The following is a 14329-nucleotide window of genomic DNA, read 5'->3' as shown; positions in this document are numbered from 1 at the left end:
TTTTTCTTTAAATGTTGATCAGTTCAAAGAGACTAATTAGACTTGAAATTTTGACACATAATATGTAAAGTTTAGGGATATTAGGTAATCTTTTTTTAGTACAACTAAGTGGGAGAATGAAGAAATGAACCTTCGACCTTAAAGGAGTAAACGTATGTCAATTACCATTAAGCTAAAATAATCACTTATTATTAGACATAAAATGGAAAGTTCACTTACTTATTAAAATTTTTAAAGTTTAAGAACTCTCTAGCACAAATTTGATGATTCATAAACTAAATTTGTAATTTCAACCATGTTTATATTGTTTTTTTCATTGTTTTTGTTTGTAGGTGTATAAAGCTCAACCAAAGTATCGATACAACTTTAACATTGTAAGATAACAGTTTGTTCGTTAGAGTATCATTTTGGTCCTCGTAATTTGAAGTTTCTCCAATTTTAGTTTCTATACTTTCAAGAAATTTTAAATGTAGTCTGTCAAACTTAATTTTCACCAAAATTGGTTAGATAATAATTCAAATTTTTATGCAAAAAGAAAAAAATGCAATATGAAAATGTGTATTCAAAATTTATAGTAAAAATACTAATAAGTAATAAATCTTTTCTAAAATAAATCAATAATGAATCATTAGTGGGATTAAATTTAATATTTATTAAAAATATAAAGATTAAAATTAGAAGGGCTATAATTAAATAAACTCATTTTAACATATTTTGTTTTACTATTATAGTTTAAATAAATTTATAATTATATAAATAAATTAGTGAAAACATCTCAAACTGTTACTAAATGGAGCAGGAAAAGAAAAACAATTATAAAATTATCAAAATAATTACATGAGACCCAAATCCAATCTGGAAAACTATAATTGTTCGGTGATTAAATGAATTAATTCTTTTATAGCATATTATGAAAATGGAGGGAGAGAAAGAGAGAGAAAATAATGGTAAAAATAGAAATATGAGAAATCTTATAAATGAAGAAAATTTAAAATCTGGTAATATTTTCTATTATTATTTCGATTATCAATTTTGCAAAATACAATTAAGACCATGTTTGAAAAAAAAAATGTAGTTTGAGTTGATTCCAATTGGATCATCAATTGAGTCGTAAAATAATTTTATTATATTTGTTGGTGTTTAATTATCAATTTTTTTTAAAAATAGTGTTACTGTTATTGAGGCGGCTTATTTCACATCATTAATTGAAACGTAAAATTAAAAAAATTAAACTACACTCATAAAATGTTTTCCGATCGACAACACCCCCATTGACAACATTTCAAACTATCTATCGACCGTTTGAGATCATTCCTCTTCGCTTCAACTTTGTACTTTCACATTTTAAGGTTCCTCAGAGCAATTCGTTCCCTTGCCCATCTATAAATTGAACATTTTCTGCCATTATTATTATTATTATTTTTTTTTACTTTGTTTTATATTGTAGTTGTCTTCAATTACCTCTTCAAACAACTATAGTTGAGTTACGATCAATGTATACGTCCTACATATTCATTTCAAATTCGAACGCCATTATTTCTCTAGTATTAGTAAGATGATATTACCTCGTTCATAAGTGATCAGTCAGTAATCCCTTCACTTATTGTCACTATGATTGACATGACCTGATTTGTTTTGTGATCTAATAATATTTACCGACAAAAGATCGTTCGTCGATATGAATGTTGTTTGACGTTTCGTCCTGTCCCTATTGTTTAATAGCAGTAAGTCAACAGTAAGTCAATAAGTTGATAACAATAAGTCGATAGCGGTAAGTCAGTAATGGAGTTGATAACGGAAAATGGATGCGATGAAGATGATGAATTATGACCTTGGTAGAAGTGAAGGCGAGCACCACAGAAGGACCATTTGCACCCAAGCATTCATCAACTCCCACTCCAACATTGGGAGTTAATTATGTTGGTTCACAACCTAGCGTGAACTAACCATCCCCCACAAGGCATCATTGTTGTCGGTCATCTGCCCATTGAACCGAGATGGTAAGGGAAGGTGAAAAAGGTGGAGAAGAAGCAACATGCCAGAGAAGGACCAAGCGGCACGAAGGTTCAGAAGAAGAACCGCAAATGTACACTTGTGCTCTATCTAGTGATTCTGAATGGGATACGTTCTTCTTCTTCTCGTGCTCGGGGGGTGGAGGGGAGTCTAGGGTTTTAACTTCTTCTTTTTTTTTTTTGGGGTGAATATGGAACATTGATCCCATAACTTTCTTTAACTTAAAATCATGTTACAGATTTCTAACTTTTTTTTTTTTTGGTATGAAATGAAATTCCTACAAATCGTTTATTTCTATTTTTCTGTTCATATTTTGTTTGTTTCATGAGGTTGCCTTTAGAATATACAACAGAATACCTAAAGATATAAGGAACTGATAATAACACATGCATGCAACGAACAAAGTGATTCAAAACGAATTTGTGTCAACTTTATCGATATCGATTAATATACATGATAGGTTGATAAGCGTATGAAAAGTTGAAATCTGTAAAGTTTATAAAACATTTACCGATCAATGTATTAGTTAACTATTATCGACTCTATAATCGAAATCGATACATCGATAGGCATGCGAGCGAATATGTTTTTAAATATTTATCGATTGGTGCATCCGTAAAGTTGTATGTTATGATATCCGAGGATAAAAGATGGAAATTCGTCATAAAATATTTTAATAAAATTAGTGGGTCTCACTGCATATTCAAACTCAATCCGATTAAGCACCTTCTGAAGATCAATCAGTTTACAAGATTCGATTGCATATAATACGATAGATTCCACATCTAATTGCGATTACAGACGAACGTATAAACAACATAAAAAATAATCAAATGAATCCCACTAACCAAGATAGCAATTGATTGATACCCATCCAAAACGTGGTCTAACTTCATTGAATATATTCCAGTAAAAAGACAACACGTCTTTTTTAATATTATTACCTAATGTGAAAATAACAATAAATTAAAAAAATAGTAAACTCAACATTAGAATTCAACGAAAAACCCATTTAATAAAACGTTAGCATCAACTCTGTTATTAGTAAAATGATTGCATTTTGAGAACAACCAATAAAAAAAACCAAGAACTTAACGAATGAGTGATCAAATCAAAGCAAAATATAAATTACAATTTGCAAATTTTAAAGTAAGCATAATTCGATAATTAATATGTACTTCTTTATTGTATTAAAAAAAATCACATTTTACAAATTTTATCTAATATCTCTATTGTAATAAAAAAAAATCACAATTTACAAATTTCATCATATCAAGAAAGATATCCAAATCAAATTAATTAATTAACACATAAAAGGTAGGTTTGATTATAGATTTCAAAAACTTTGAATTTGTACCTCTCTCTCTATAGTTTTGCGTCAACTTAATTGTACCCGTATGATTAAAAAGTTTGAATTCATGTAGTTTGTATTTATATTATAACGATACTAAATTTTCATTGACATCACGATATTTCTATGAGCTTGACATCAACATAAAGGGTGAATCGACATTTTTATTATATCGTAAAATTTCATATAAAATTAAAGAAAATATAAAAATAGAAATCACTAATGTAATATAATATAAATAATAAATATTTTAACTTGTTTATAAATTATAAAATATTTGTTTATTAATTTAAATATTTTTTTTTATAATTTTTTCAGAAATATTCATCGACATCGACATCTATCGATATTTTTCTTAACATTTTCTTATAAAATTGAAAACTCGACATTTTCGTCAACATTGACATTTTAAATATTGAAAAAAGAGTAAAAGTTCTAAATTGTATAAATTCGTTATTGGTAAAATAAGGCAAATAAATTTCAAGCAACCAAGTCATAAATTGTAGAGTGTGGGATTAACTTGCATGACAGCATGAGTTTGGAAAAAGTTGTAGAGCAATACTTTTAACTTAAAAACTCTTTCAAATTTGTAAAAGGTACCCATAAAGTGTTTCTTTTTACCAAAAAAAATTTAAAACAATAATATTAAAGTATTTTTAGAAACTTGCAATATCAATTTTGACTACACAACCTAAATTTATATTAAAAAGGACTATCTTAATTATTGTACTTTGAGACTCCTTTAATTTTAGTCTATGGTTAGTTTTCTATCGTTTATTTTTAAAAATTTCTTTTAATTATCCGTGAGCTTTTCCACTCTAAATTTAGGAAATATATTCACAAAATGCATTTTTTTAATGGAAATTATTATTATTATTTAATCAAAATTGATTTTTTTAAAAAATCTCTAAAGGATTAAATTTAAAATTTATTAAAAACACATGAACTAAAATTGGACATTCAAAAGTGTATAAACTAAAATTGAACAAATCTGAAAGTATATGAACTAAAATGGTATTTTGACGAGTATTTTAGAAGTACTTTTCATTGATTAAAAGAGGTTTCCATTCCAAAAGTGATACCAAGTAATTTAGAAAGGGTAAGAAAAGACGTTGAAAGAGAAAAAGAAAAAAAAAAAAAAAAAAAAATCTACCTTAGCATAGCTCAAGAACCAGAAGTTCAAATTATTAAGAAAAAAAAAAGAAGAAAAGATTTGATTAAAAGGAATGAAGAGTGAAAGGAACAAGAAGGTGGGTACACTTTTTAGAAAAGTGAGGTGTGAGTGAGAGGTGAGAGTGATGGAGGCCACAAGTCATTTGTAAGTTCCTTTTTCTAAGTGGTCCAAAACTTGAAACCTTTTTATTAAAATTCAAAATCTTGAGCTGTAAATGAAGCCCTAACATTGGACACCATCCATTGAATGAATGCCTTTGATTTTTCTACCTATCTTTCATTCTCAACTATCTCATGTTTCAATAATTCCTCAGTTTTCTTGTAAACTGAGCACTCAATTCTTTTTTGTGTGAAATGTGCTTATCAAATAAATTGAGAGCAGGCCCCTCCAATTGCAAGGCAACCCCCCACCCACATGATGCACAAAAAAGCAAGCCACTCTCTTTTATAAACATTCATTCATCTCTTCAATCTCTTCAACATTTTTTTTTTTTTTTTTTTACCATTTTCCCTATAACTGAGCTAATGAATGTTTTCATGTGATCGCGTGTTGGTTAGGAGGAGAAGCAAAGCTGTTAAACAATAATTCGATCACCTTGCAACGTTTTCGCATTATTAAGTTTTCAATTTGAGACAACAAACATCTCTTTTGACTGATTGAAAACAACAATACGTGTAAGAATTGGGCAGATTTTGAGGGGAACTTCATGTGCCAGGACGTGTAGAGATGGGACAATCACAATAACTTCAATCGAAATCATACGTTTTAATGATTAAGGTTGAGATTGAGACGGGATAGTTCCAGTTCCAAATGCTAACAAATTTGATGATTGAAGCATTCAGAGACTGTTTTGGTTTGCATTGTTTCAGAACAGCATCATCACTTGAACCACTTAATGACAACATAGCATAATTCAGAGAGAGACATAAATGTGTGGCTGAGAAATCCTTCAGCCAATTCTTGGTAGATAGGTGAGCTATTTTCATAATATGTTAGAATAGGATAAAATAATATGGCAAGCAAATGTACAAAAAAACATAACAAATCTAACAAAGGCATGTTTGAGTATAACATGTGACGAGCATCCCTTTAGGTGAACAAATGAATAGCTAAAATATAAGATAACATATTGTTAGGACTTCAAAACAGTTCCTTGAAACAAAAATATCGAGTCATAGATGGACGGTGCAGTTTATAATACATTGTCAATGCTTCTCTGTCATTCAAACAAAATTACAGAAGTACAAATCTACGTGACCAGGATCCCGATAGGAGATCCATCATCCATGCACAGAAACAAAAAGGAGGATAGAAGATAGGCTTCACCTTGTAGAATTTGTGGGAAGAAGGTTATAAAATGGAGGCTTTATACGTATACACAAGAGAGGAGAGGGAGGGAGAGAACCTGACAGCCAGAATCTGCCTAAAGTTTGCTTCAACTCACTAATATTACTACCCAATTTACAATAATTCCAATTTATGTACTCTAATTTCAGACCTTGCCGGAACTTCTACCATTGCTCAGTCCAACGATGAACTAGTATCTTCAGCTTCATCGACGGAGAAGCTGTAAGGCATCTCCATTGTGGACCTACATGGCATGTGTTGTTGTCAATATTTAGCTCATTGAAAATCTCCAAGGAGATGCACTCAATGCTACATTACAGGAAATATATGCAGCAATTTCAACCACATTAAAGGTGAAGGCAAGAAGATTATATGTGTACCAGCTACAATTGTATTTCTTTCTCATCCATTGAATAAGTTTATAAGTTTTGACATCCATGCAGCAATTTGTCAGTAGCCTTGGTCAAAATAGAAAGAAGAAAGCAGTCTGAGGTGGATCTTGATGTTTGCATGTTCTATATATAACACTTCAAAGTGGCTCTTAAGTTAGGTCACATGCAAAAGGTTGGCAACAAAACGTTGCCCAACTCTCCAAAGAGATTCAATTGTCTGGTCCTTAGGGTTTGGGAAAATCTAGGTTTTAATTTTTTATTTTTTATTTTCGATAACCGTGAGTGTCTCGGATAGCTTACACTCACCTCGACTAATCTCACGAGACAACCCGCTTGACTCTACAACATTTGGGTGTCGAGAAAACTCGTAAGATATTAAATCCTAGGTAGACCACTATAAATTAAACCTACCTCCTCTTAGCCCTTATCATAAATTGAACCTACTTCCTCTTAGCCTTTTATTTACCATTAGGCCAGCGCATGATGGTTAAATCTAGGTGCTATTTTTGTAAGTCTTTTTGTTGCTCAAACTAATTCAAGATAAAAACTCGCAAAGCCTGCCACCAAATCCATTTGAAAATAGTGAGTCCCTGAAAAGGTTTAAATTATCCGTGTGGTCCTCAGTTCTGAGGAGTTTAAACACCAGACAACAGGATCCAAAACAACTAATCCTTATACCTAAGCACTGGTCCAGGTTTTACTGCATGGTTCTGGTCTCTCTTTCATGCTACGGCGGAAGCTAACGACCATCTCAAATAAATTTTAAGGAAGGCGGCTTGAAAGTATGTTGTGATGGTTTGCTATGAGAGAAACCAGGTCAAAGATGGATATCTTTTAGGCTTTCAGTTCTTTCTAGTGTACTCTTTCAAATGTCTTTGTTTTTTTTGGAACTCCTCTCTATACAGCTACAAAGCACATGGGAGGATACCTTGTGTTCACCTTCTCCACTATGTATTCTATTCCCATTCAATGAAAAACTTTCTTATTCCAAAAAAGAAAATTTCTGACCACTACCAACCAAAATTTGATCAAACCATCATCAAGATGATTTTTTCTCCCTACATTGCATGACCCGGCAATAAATTTGGGATTGGGCCAGAAAAAAGGACAGTGTAAATGAGAAGCGTTTGCAGATACTACAAGAGAAAAATGAGAAATTCAATATGAATACGCACAATAATTTGCACGCTACTAGCAATGGTTACTTGAACGGACCTTCTAGCATGATTTTTCCGCCCTGGTTTTTCAGAAACGGATGCTTTTGCTGCATAGTCTGACCGAGGAAAATCCAACTGACATCGATTCGCAACCTTGATATATGAGTAGGGAAAGTGTAAGCAAGAAAGCACAACACCACAATATCAAAACATTATGCAAAACATGACACCACTTGAACTCACAGCCAATTCATTTGTTGGTGGGATCTTCCCTCTAACTAGATCAATACTTTCATTTACTGCCTTTTCTTCTCCATTGAACATTTCCTATACAAGCACACAAGGATTAAAAAAAATGGAAATACTCAAAGTTGATCCTTGGGAAAAATAATTCAAGAACATGTAATTAAAAGGCATGAAGTACAAACCTTTGGCATCTTTTTAGGATTATAGTCCAAATAGCCACTCCTATAAAAACTCTTTGAGCCATGGTTATGCAACTGCATTTCTGTCTGTTCACTAGCAACTTTTGATGAATAGGAGCCATGATTGTTGGAAACAGAATCGGTTCGGCTTCTAGGAATGTTATAGCTAGGGTTCATTTTGTGATCCCTTTTACTACTGGAAAATGTCAGCCCACCAGATTCCTCATACATATTCAAGGGAGAGTTCTGTCGAGGAAATGGATCGGATTTGTTGTAATAGTTGGAACTTTTCTTTAATTGGTAAACAGAATTCTTTTCCTGACACTCAGGTCTACATGTAGTGCCAGTGGGAGCTGCTTCCTCCCTATATGAGTCCTGAGAACTCATATTTGAACTGTGCACTTCATACCTCTGTAGAGCAATCAAAGAGAGCAAGAAAATATTAGGAGAACTAGCATCTTTGAAATCTTTTTCTTTCATGATATATTATCTTTGATATCAGATCACGGGTAATCATGAAAGATCAAAATTATCTCAAGTGTATTAGAGTTCATATTACAGTTTGAATTTAAATTGGAGCAGAATTTCAAAATTCATATTGAAGCACTAAGATACTAGTATTTCATCCTTGACAGTGATAAGCATTGCACGTTAAAATAAAAGCACAAGAGGGAGTCTATATTCATCAATTAAATCTTAAATCCGGTAATAAGAACATCATTCTTTTATCTCAATTGTGTTTCCTTCCTTGCAAACTATGCTGTCAAAATCTGAAACTTGAAAAGAACACCCTTTGAAGCTAGCAGAATAACTATGCACCATGTTGCAATATCTAAATGAGAGTTATTTCAAATCTCAAGTTTCTCCAAGTGATGCCTTGATTCTTCTAACTTGGGGCTTTAAATGTTATTTCCAATAATTGTCTCAACTTGTTACCAATAACCAACTTAAATGGGAAGGTTATGAAAAAATTTCTTTTGGAAGGGACTAACATTACAACACTTGTACAGTAACTTCTTTGCACTCCCAGATGAAAGAAAAAATTCATTATCTTCACTTCAAAATACATGAATGAAAGATCCAGATTCAGCAAGATTACCAATATGTATGTGGGCATGCGTATGTATCTCTGGCTTAAATAGATTGTACGGTTGTCATACTTAAATAAAAGCATATAAAAGAAATATTTTCAGGTCTTTCCAGAACATGGTCAGATTTACCAATAGGTTTACGAGAGATTAGCATAAGATAAAGTCTCTGAATTTCACACAGATTAGCTCTTAATTAATATTAGGGCCACATCAAAAGATAATAAAAATAAAAATACATGATAAAATAACATCTGAAGAAAGCCATAATCAAGGTTCACTTACAGAGCCAAGAGCTCTTTGTTTCTTCATTGTCAATATGTCTGGAGAACGAGGAAGAAGCGGATTTCCAACATAGTATGAATCTGTGAAGTATCCATCAAAAAATAGGTATGATGCTCAATGAAAGTCTGATGTAACAGAAATAAAAATCATTGGAGGTAAAATTCAGAAGAAAAGCGTACGGTAAGGCATGACAGATTCTGCAACTAGGAGTTATCTCTACTGACAGAGGCACTGAAAGTTTAACATTGTGTTCAGTAGATCCATGATTATTGCTTTAAAGTTTAAATGTTACCTAACATTCTACTATCTTCTGATCCTACTCCCTCTTCATACTTCTAAAAGCCATTTAAGAGATGGAGAGTAACTGAATTGAAATATATCGAGTATCCTCCTGCCACCCCCCCCCCCCCCCCCCCCCACACACACACACACACAAAAAAAAAAAGAGAGAGAGAAAGAAGAAGGAAAAGGAAAAAGTTGACTCATTATCAAGTTTTCAAGTTTTTCGTTCACTATAATTTATCCATGTTTGTTTTTGTGCGATGAGGACAAGGTTTCGAGTGGATAACTGCCTCACAAATGTTGAAATTTGAATGCTCTTTAGATTTCAAGTTTCTTCACTAGTGAAAATAGAAAAGGTATCCACACTTTATCAATTGCAATCCAATCTTATAGAAGTTTATTTCCCTCCATCTATCATCAGGATTCAGAACCCTATTATCCTTGACCAATTTCACTCATATAAAATAACTAATTCAGAAAGAAGAGAAAAAGGAAAAAACAAGAAGAAAGAAGAAAAAGAGCCTTAATAATGGGGACCAATTAATATTATTTGAGTGCATAAAAAAGTAAATACAAATTTTTATTGAGCATAACAATACGTAAAAACATTTTCATTTACAAGTGCAAATTCATATGCTATATCAGAAGTGACTACTAAAAAGAATAGGAACATTGTCGACAATAAAATACATTTTATTGTTTACCATGGCTCGGACCTTTAGCTGGGGACTCAAATGCACCAGGAGGAAGTGGCTGGAATTCCACACCAAGTGGTGGACCATCCTCCCGATATTGCGCACCCAACTGTCTCTTAACAGCAGTAATAGCAGCATTTTCAACTTCGCCCTTCACTTTTAAATAGCCAGATGGTTTGTATCGCAGAGAGCTTAAAGCCTTTGGATTTGATGGTGGAATAGCACCCTCATGTGTTAAATACCGAGAAACTTCTGTATCATATGGATTCTCATTTTGAGATACTAACCTATCTTTTAAAGAAGAGCTGCTTTCCGAAGATGTATTTTCCATATTACTAACATTTTCTGTATATTGGCTCCTACGCTCCAGGACATTATCTGAAGCTAGCTCATGGCCGTAAGGCTTTTGACTTTCAACTTCACGTGGATCAATATGCCAATAGTCTCCATTTTTCGTGCTACCACATGAATCTTGTGCAAGCCCACTGCCATGATCTTGAATGACGCCACTTGAACGATCCTGCCGTACACTAGTATATGTATCACAAAATCTTTTGTCTTTTAATCTTCTGTGGCAAAACCATCCAGATATTTGCTTTTCAGTCAAACCTAGCTGCTCGGCGAGCTGTGATTTCATTTCCTCTGTAGGATACTTACGTTCTGGAATTGGCATCAAAAACTTTTTCAGATTAAACGGATTACAAAGAATCTACAGGAGGAATTGACAAGAGGATGTACTCTTACCATTATAGAACTTCTCTAAAGCAACCAACTGGGAAGGTGTCTTCAACTTCCGTTTCTTGTTCTTCTCAGTAGAATCTTTGTTCTCCTCGGAATGCATAGCATTACCCAACTCTTGAGTTCAAGAAAAAAGTAAATAAATCACTAAAAATCAATGATAGAAGTCATAGTCATGCATGGTTCCAAGTCCACATATCGGAAAGCTACAAACATGTCACACCATCATTTATGAGTTGAAGAACAATATAAACCATGTATAAACGTCAAAAAATCAGACATTTGATTTTTCTTTTTTTTATTTGCTTGGAAATTTGTAATAAATGAATGTGGGATCATACGTAACTACATCAGAGCAATAGGCCAGTGCAATCACCACAACTTCAGACTCGAGAAACACTACCATTTTTGCATAAGAGATAAAGAGGCCATTGCACTTAACACAAAAGAATGTGTCTTCTGTATGATTGTATTGAAGATCAAATTTGTATCATTTGTATGTTTGTTTCTTGCAAGTGTCTATGGTCCAGACACAGGTATAATCAATTGACCTTCATTTACTTTAATGAAAGGGTATGTAAGTGTCAGGGGGAGGATTTGAAACACAAATGGAAACGTGACCATAGCCAACACCTTCATGCTCACAGCATGAAAATTATCATCCATTTGCCACGGAATAGCCTTCTTTTATTTCTTCTTTTTCAGGAAACTGAAAATATATTTGAAAGAAGGAGGTAATAGCCTAAGGGCAAGGGGCAGTAAACAGACAATAGATATTCGAGTCAATCTTTTGGCTCATTCCAATAATTGATGAATCATATATCCCAACACTCACGACTCACAAAAGAAAGGTAAAGATAAAAATGCAATACTTAGAAGAATCAAAGAGAGGCAATTGAGGTAAAAGGGAAAAAAAAGGAATGGATTGGGTTAGAGGCAGAGCAGATATACATGCGCAAGGATACAAGAGAATGAGAACTGATTGGATGTTCTACCTTACAATCTAATGGAAAGAAACAATTTGGCTCAGTAACCTGACCACCATAACTACTCCTAGCCAAGTTTCTGGCAGGAGAACATTAAGCATTTAATTAGCAAGATCAACTTCCTGTTTGGTTGTTCGTTCAATTGATCAAATGTATTCAAAGTTTCTAACAACAAACCAGCAAACTCAAACTCAGCTGATGTTACCATTATCACATAATCAAGTTATGGAAACTAGAAAATGTGTCGAGTAACCAACTATTAGGACTTGTGAAAACGACAAACAAAACCCAAAAGAGAAAAGGGGGTCAAACAGTAAGAAATGGACAAGATCAAACAGGATTGATTCCTCCAACCCAAGCTTCTTGCAGGACAACATAAAGCATTTGAATGGCACAAAATCGACTTTCTATTTGGCTGTTCATCCGATTGATCGAACCTAGACCAAGTTTCTAACGAAACAAGCCAGAAAACTCAAACTATTACCACAGAATCAAAATTATTGACACAAAGATGTATACATGCCTAAAAGTAACCATCTCCTAGGACTCGTGAAAACGACAAATAAAACCAAAAGAGAAACAAAAATGAAGGAATCAAACAGCAAGAAAAGCAAACATGTAAAATCATCTGTTTAACTCAGTTCTATTGTTAACCAAACACCCATTTCGCCATTGCAGAAGAAAACTTAGGTCCGAGGAAACAAGATGAATTGCCCCAACCCCAACACAAAACCAAATCCAATTGAAACGAAAGAAGAAACCCATAATGAAGAAACTAAAACAGAAGCGAACCACCGATTAAGACGATCCGAAGGAGAAGACGAAATACCTTCTTCCATGGCGAAAAATTGTTCGATTGCTTATCTCATTCGCCCTTGTCTCTCTCCTCTGCTCTGTCCTCCTACTGCTATGTTTTGGCATCTATTGACCCAAAAAGAGAAACCCATCTTGTTAAGAAGATTGAAGCATAAGACAATGTGAGATGGGTTGCATAAATTCCTGTCTTTGGTTAATTAACACATAATTAAAAACAAAACCCAAATAGAAAAAAGTGGGAAATTTTAGGATGAAGGTGAAGAGACAGGCAAAATGAAGAATTTCTCTTAGGAATTTGCGTATGGGGTTTCTTGTTGCAATAACTATTTACAGTTAAATTTTTTCTTTTGCTTAGAATTAAATCCAATTTTGGGTGTTTTGTCATGTTTATCTGCCTCCAATGTGATTCGTACGAGTATCTTCAGCAAGAAAAAGCAATTTTTTTAAAGGAAAAATTAGTGACGAGGAAATTATACTTTTATTTTTCCCTTCAGACACATCCAATTCCAATTCAAATTCCCAGTTTCTTCTAAAATTCATGTATTTGGGCTGGGTTTCTCTGTCCTTTGGGCTGTCTCCTCGTCCTTTCTCTCATCGCAATGCCTCAGCTTGAAATTCAAAACGTTTAATTTTTATTTTTATTTTTATTTTTCAGTTCTGGATTCTTTTTTTGCATTTTTTAAATTTAATTTTTTCTTGTCCTTTTCTGCTTTCACTAACTCCATAAATAATCATTAATGCACGAATAGGAAAATGATCAATTTATACTCTTAGGGGTTATATCAATTAAATTTTTTAAAGTTCTAAGTATCTCCTCTAAACTTCGTTCGATTAATATCGTGTAAAATTTATAATTTGATTAATTAAATTCTTAAATTTTTATAAATCGATCAATTTATACTCTTCATGAGAATCTTGGATTCCCACGAAGTAAGTATCCAAATTATCGCATTTGTTTTGTGGTGATCAAGGTTCGAAATATCGACGTCCCGATTTTATGGAAATAATGATATTCATGGAAGTTTCGACAAGCTTTATGAAAATTGTTATAATTAGTTGATGAAACTTTGATTGTAGCCTAATTATACTATATTTGACCATTTTTAATCATCATTTTTATAAAGTAAGACAATATTTAGAAACATAATGAGAATATCTATTTAAAAATTGATGCTAGAGCATAAATTTTAAAAAGAAATGAAAAAATAATTATAAAATAATATCAAATTTTATTTTATTTTCTTCTAAGTCTTTTTCTTGAAAATGAAAACTTTGAACGGTAAAATAAGCAAAACTCAATTAATTCAATTTTGAGCGGAAGTGATGTGAGAATTTAATGGGAAAAGGTTTGAATGAAATTAAAAATAAATATATATTATTTTTATCAATTTTCGTTTTTTTAGAAGTGAAAGCTTTGGATGGTAAAAAAATAAAAGTAAAACTTACATTAATCCAATTTTGAGGTGAAATGATGTGAAAATTCAAAGAAAACATGTTTGAATGAAGTTAAAAATAAATATATGTAATTATTTTTCTCAAATTTGGTTTATTGAAAATGAAAGCTTTAGGTGGTAAAAAAA

The 14329-nt window shown here is 32.5% G+C and overlaps 1 protein-coding gene across 4 annotated transcripts; it reads right to left on the bottom strand.

The window, feature by feature from the left end:
- Positions 1 to 5691: 5691 nt before the first annotated feature.
- On the bottom strand, positions 5692 to 13251 carry LOC120088454 (Homeodomain-like superfamily protein). 4 transcript variants are annotated; one of them, XM_039045767.2, is made up of 8 exons: positions 12763 to 13251; positions 10954 to 11064; positions 10219 to 10869; positions 9233 to 9312; positions 7863 to 8270; positions 7678 to 7761; positions 7453 to 7587; positions 5692 to 6129 (listed from the first exon to the last, which is right to left on the bottom strand). In XM_039045767.2, the coding sequence occupies exons 1-8, from the start codon at positions 12770 to 12772 to the stop codon at positions 6091 to 6093; spliced, it is 1518 nt and encodes a 505-aa protein (XP_038901695.1). In that variant the 5' UTR covers positions 12773 to 13251; the 3' UTR covers positions 5692 to 6090. The 4 variants fall into 4 exon arrangements, with proteins under 4 accessions (XP_038901695.1, XP_038901696.1, XP_090162209.1 ...); XM_039045768.2 differs by having other exon boundaries at positions 7493 to 7587; XM_090306083.1 differs by having other exon boundaries at positions 7493 to 7587; positions 10231 to 10869; positions 12763 to 13247.
- Positions 13252 to 14329: the final 1078 nt, after the last annotated feature.

Source organism: Benincasa hispida, chromosome 10 (assembly GCF_027475165.1).
Source record: "Benincasa hispida cultivar pf3 chromosome 10, pf3_genome.v1.1, whole genome shotgun sequence".
In the NCBI taxonomy this organism is placed as follows: domain Eukaryota; kingdom Viridiplantae; phylum Streptophyta; class Magnoliopsida; order Cucurbitales; family Cucurbitaceae; genus Benincasa; species Benincasa hispida.
The sequence above is the reverse complement of the archived record's forward strand: the minus strand, read 5'-3'. Positions and strand labels throughout refer to the sequence as shown.

What these genes read in the sequence shown, in the direction of transcription:
- LOC120088454 (XM_039045767.2), bottom strand. An exon ending in TTTAGAGAAGTTCTATAATG is followed by an intron (nt 10,870 to 10,953) that starts GTAAGAGTACAT and finishes TGCCAATTCCAG; the next exon opens with AACGTAAGTATCCTACAGAG. An exon ending in AACAAAGAGCTCTTGGCTCT is followed by an intron (nt 8,271 to 9,232) that starts GTAAGTGAACCT and finishes ATTGCTCTACAG; the next exon opens with AGGTATGAAGTGCACAGTTC.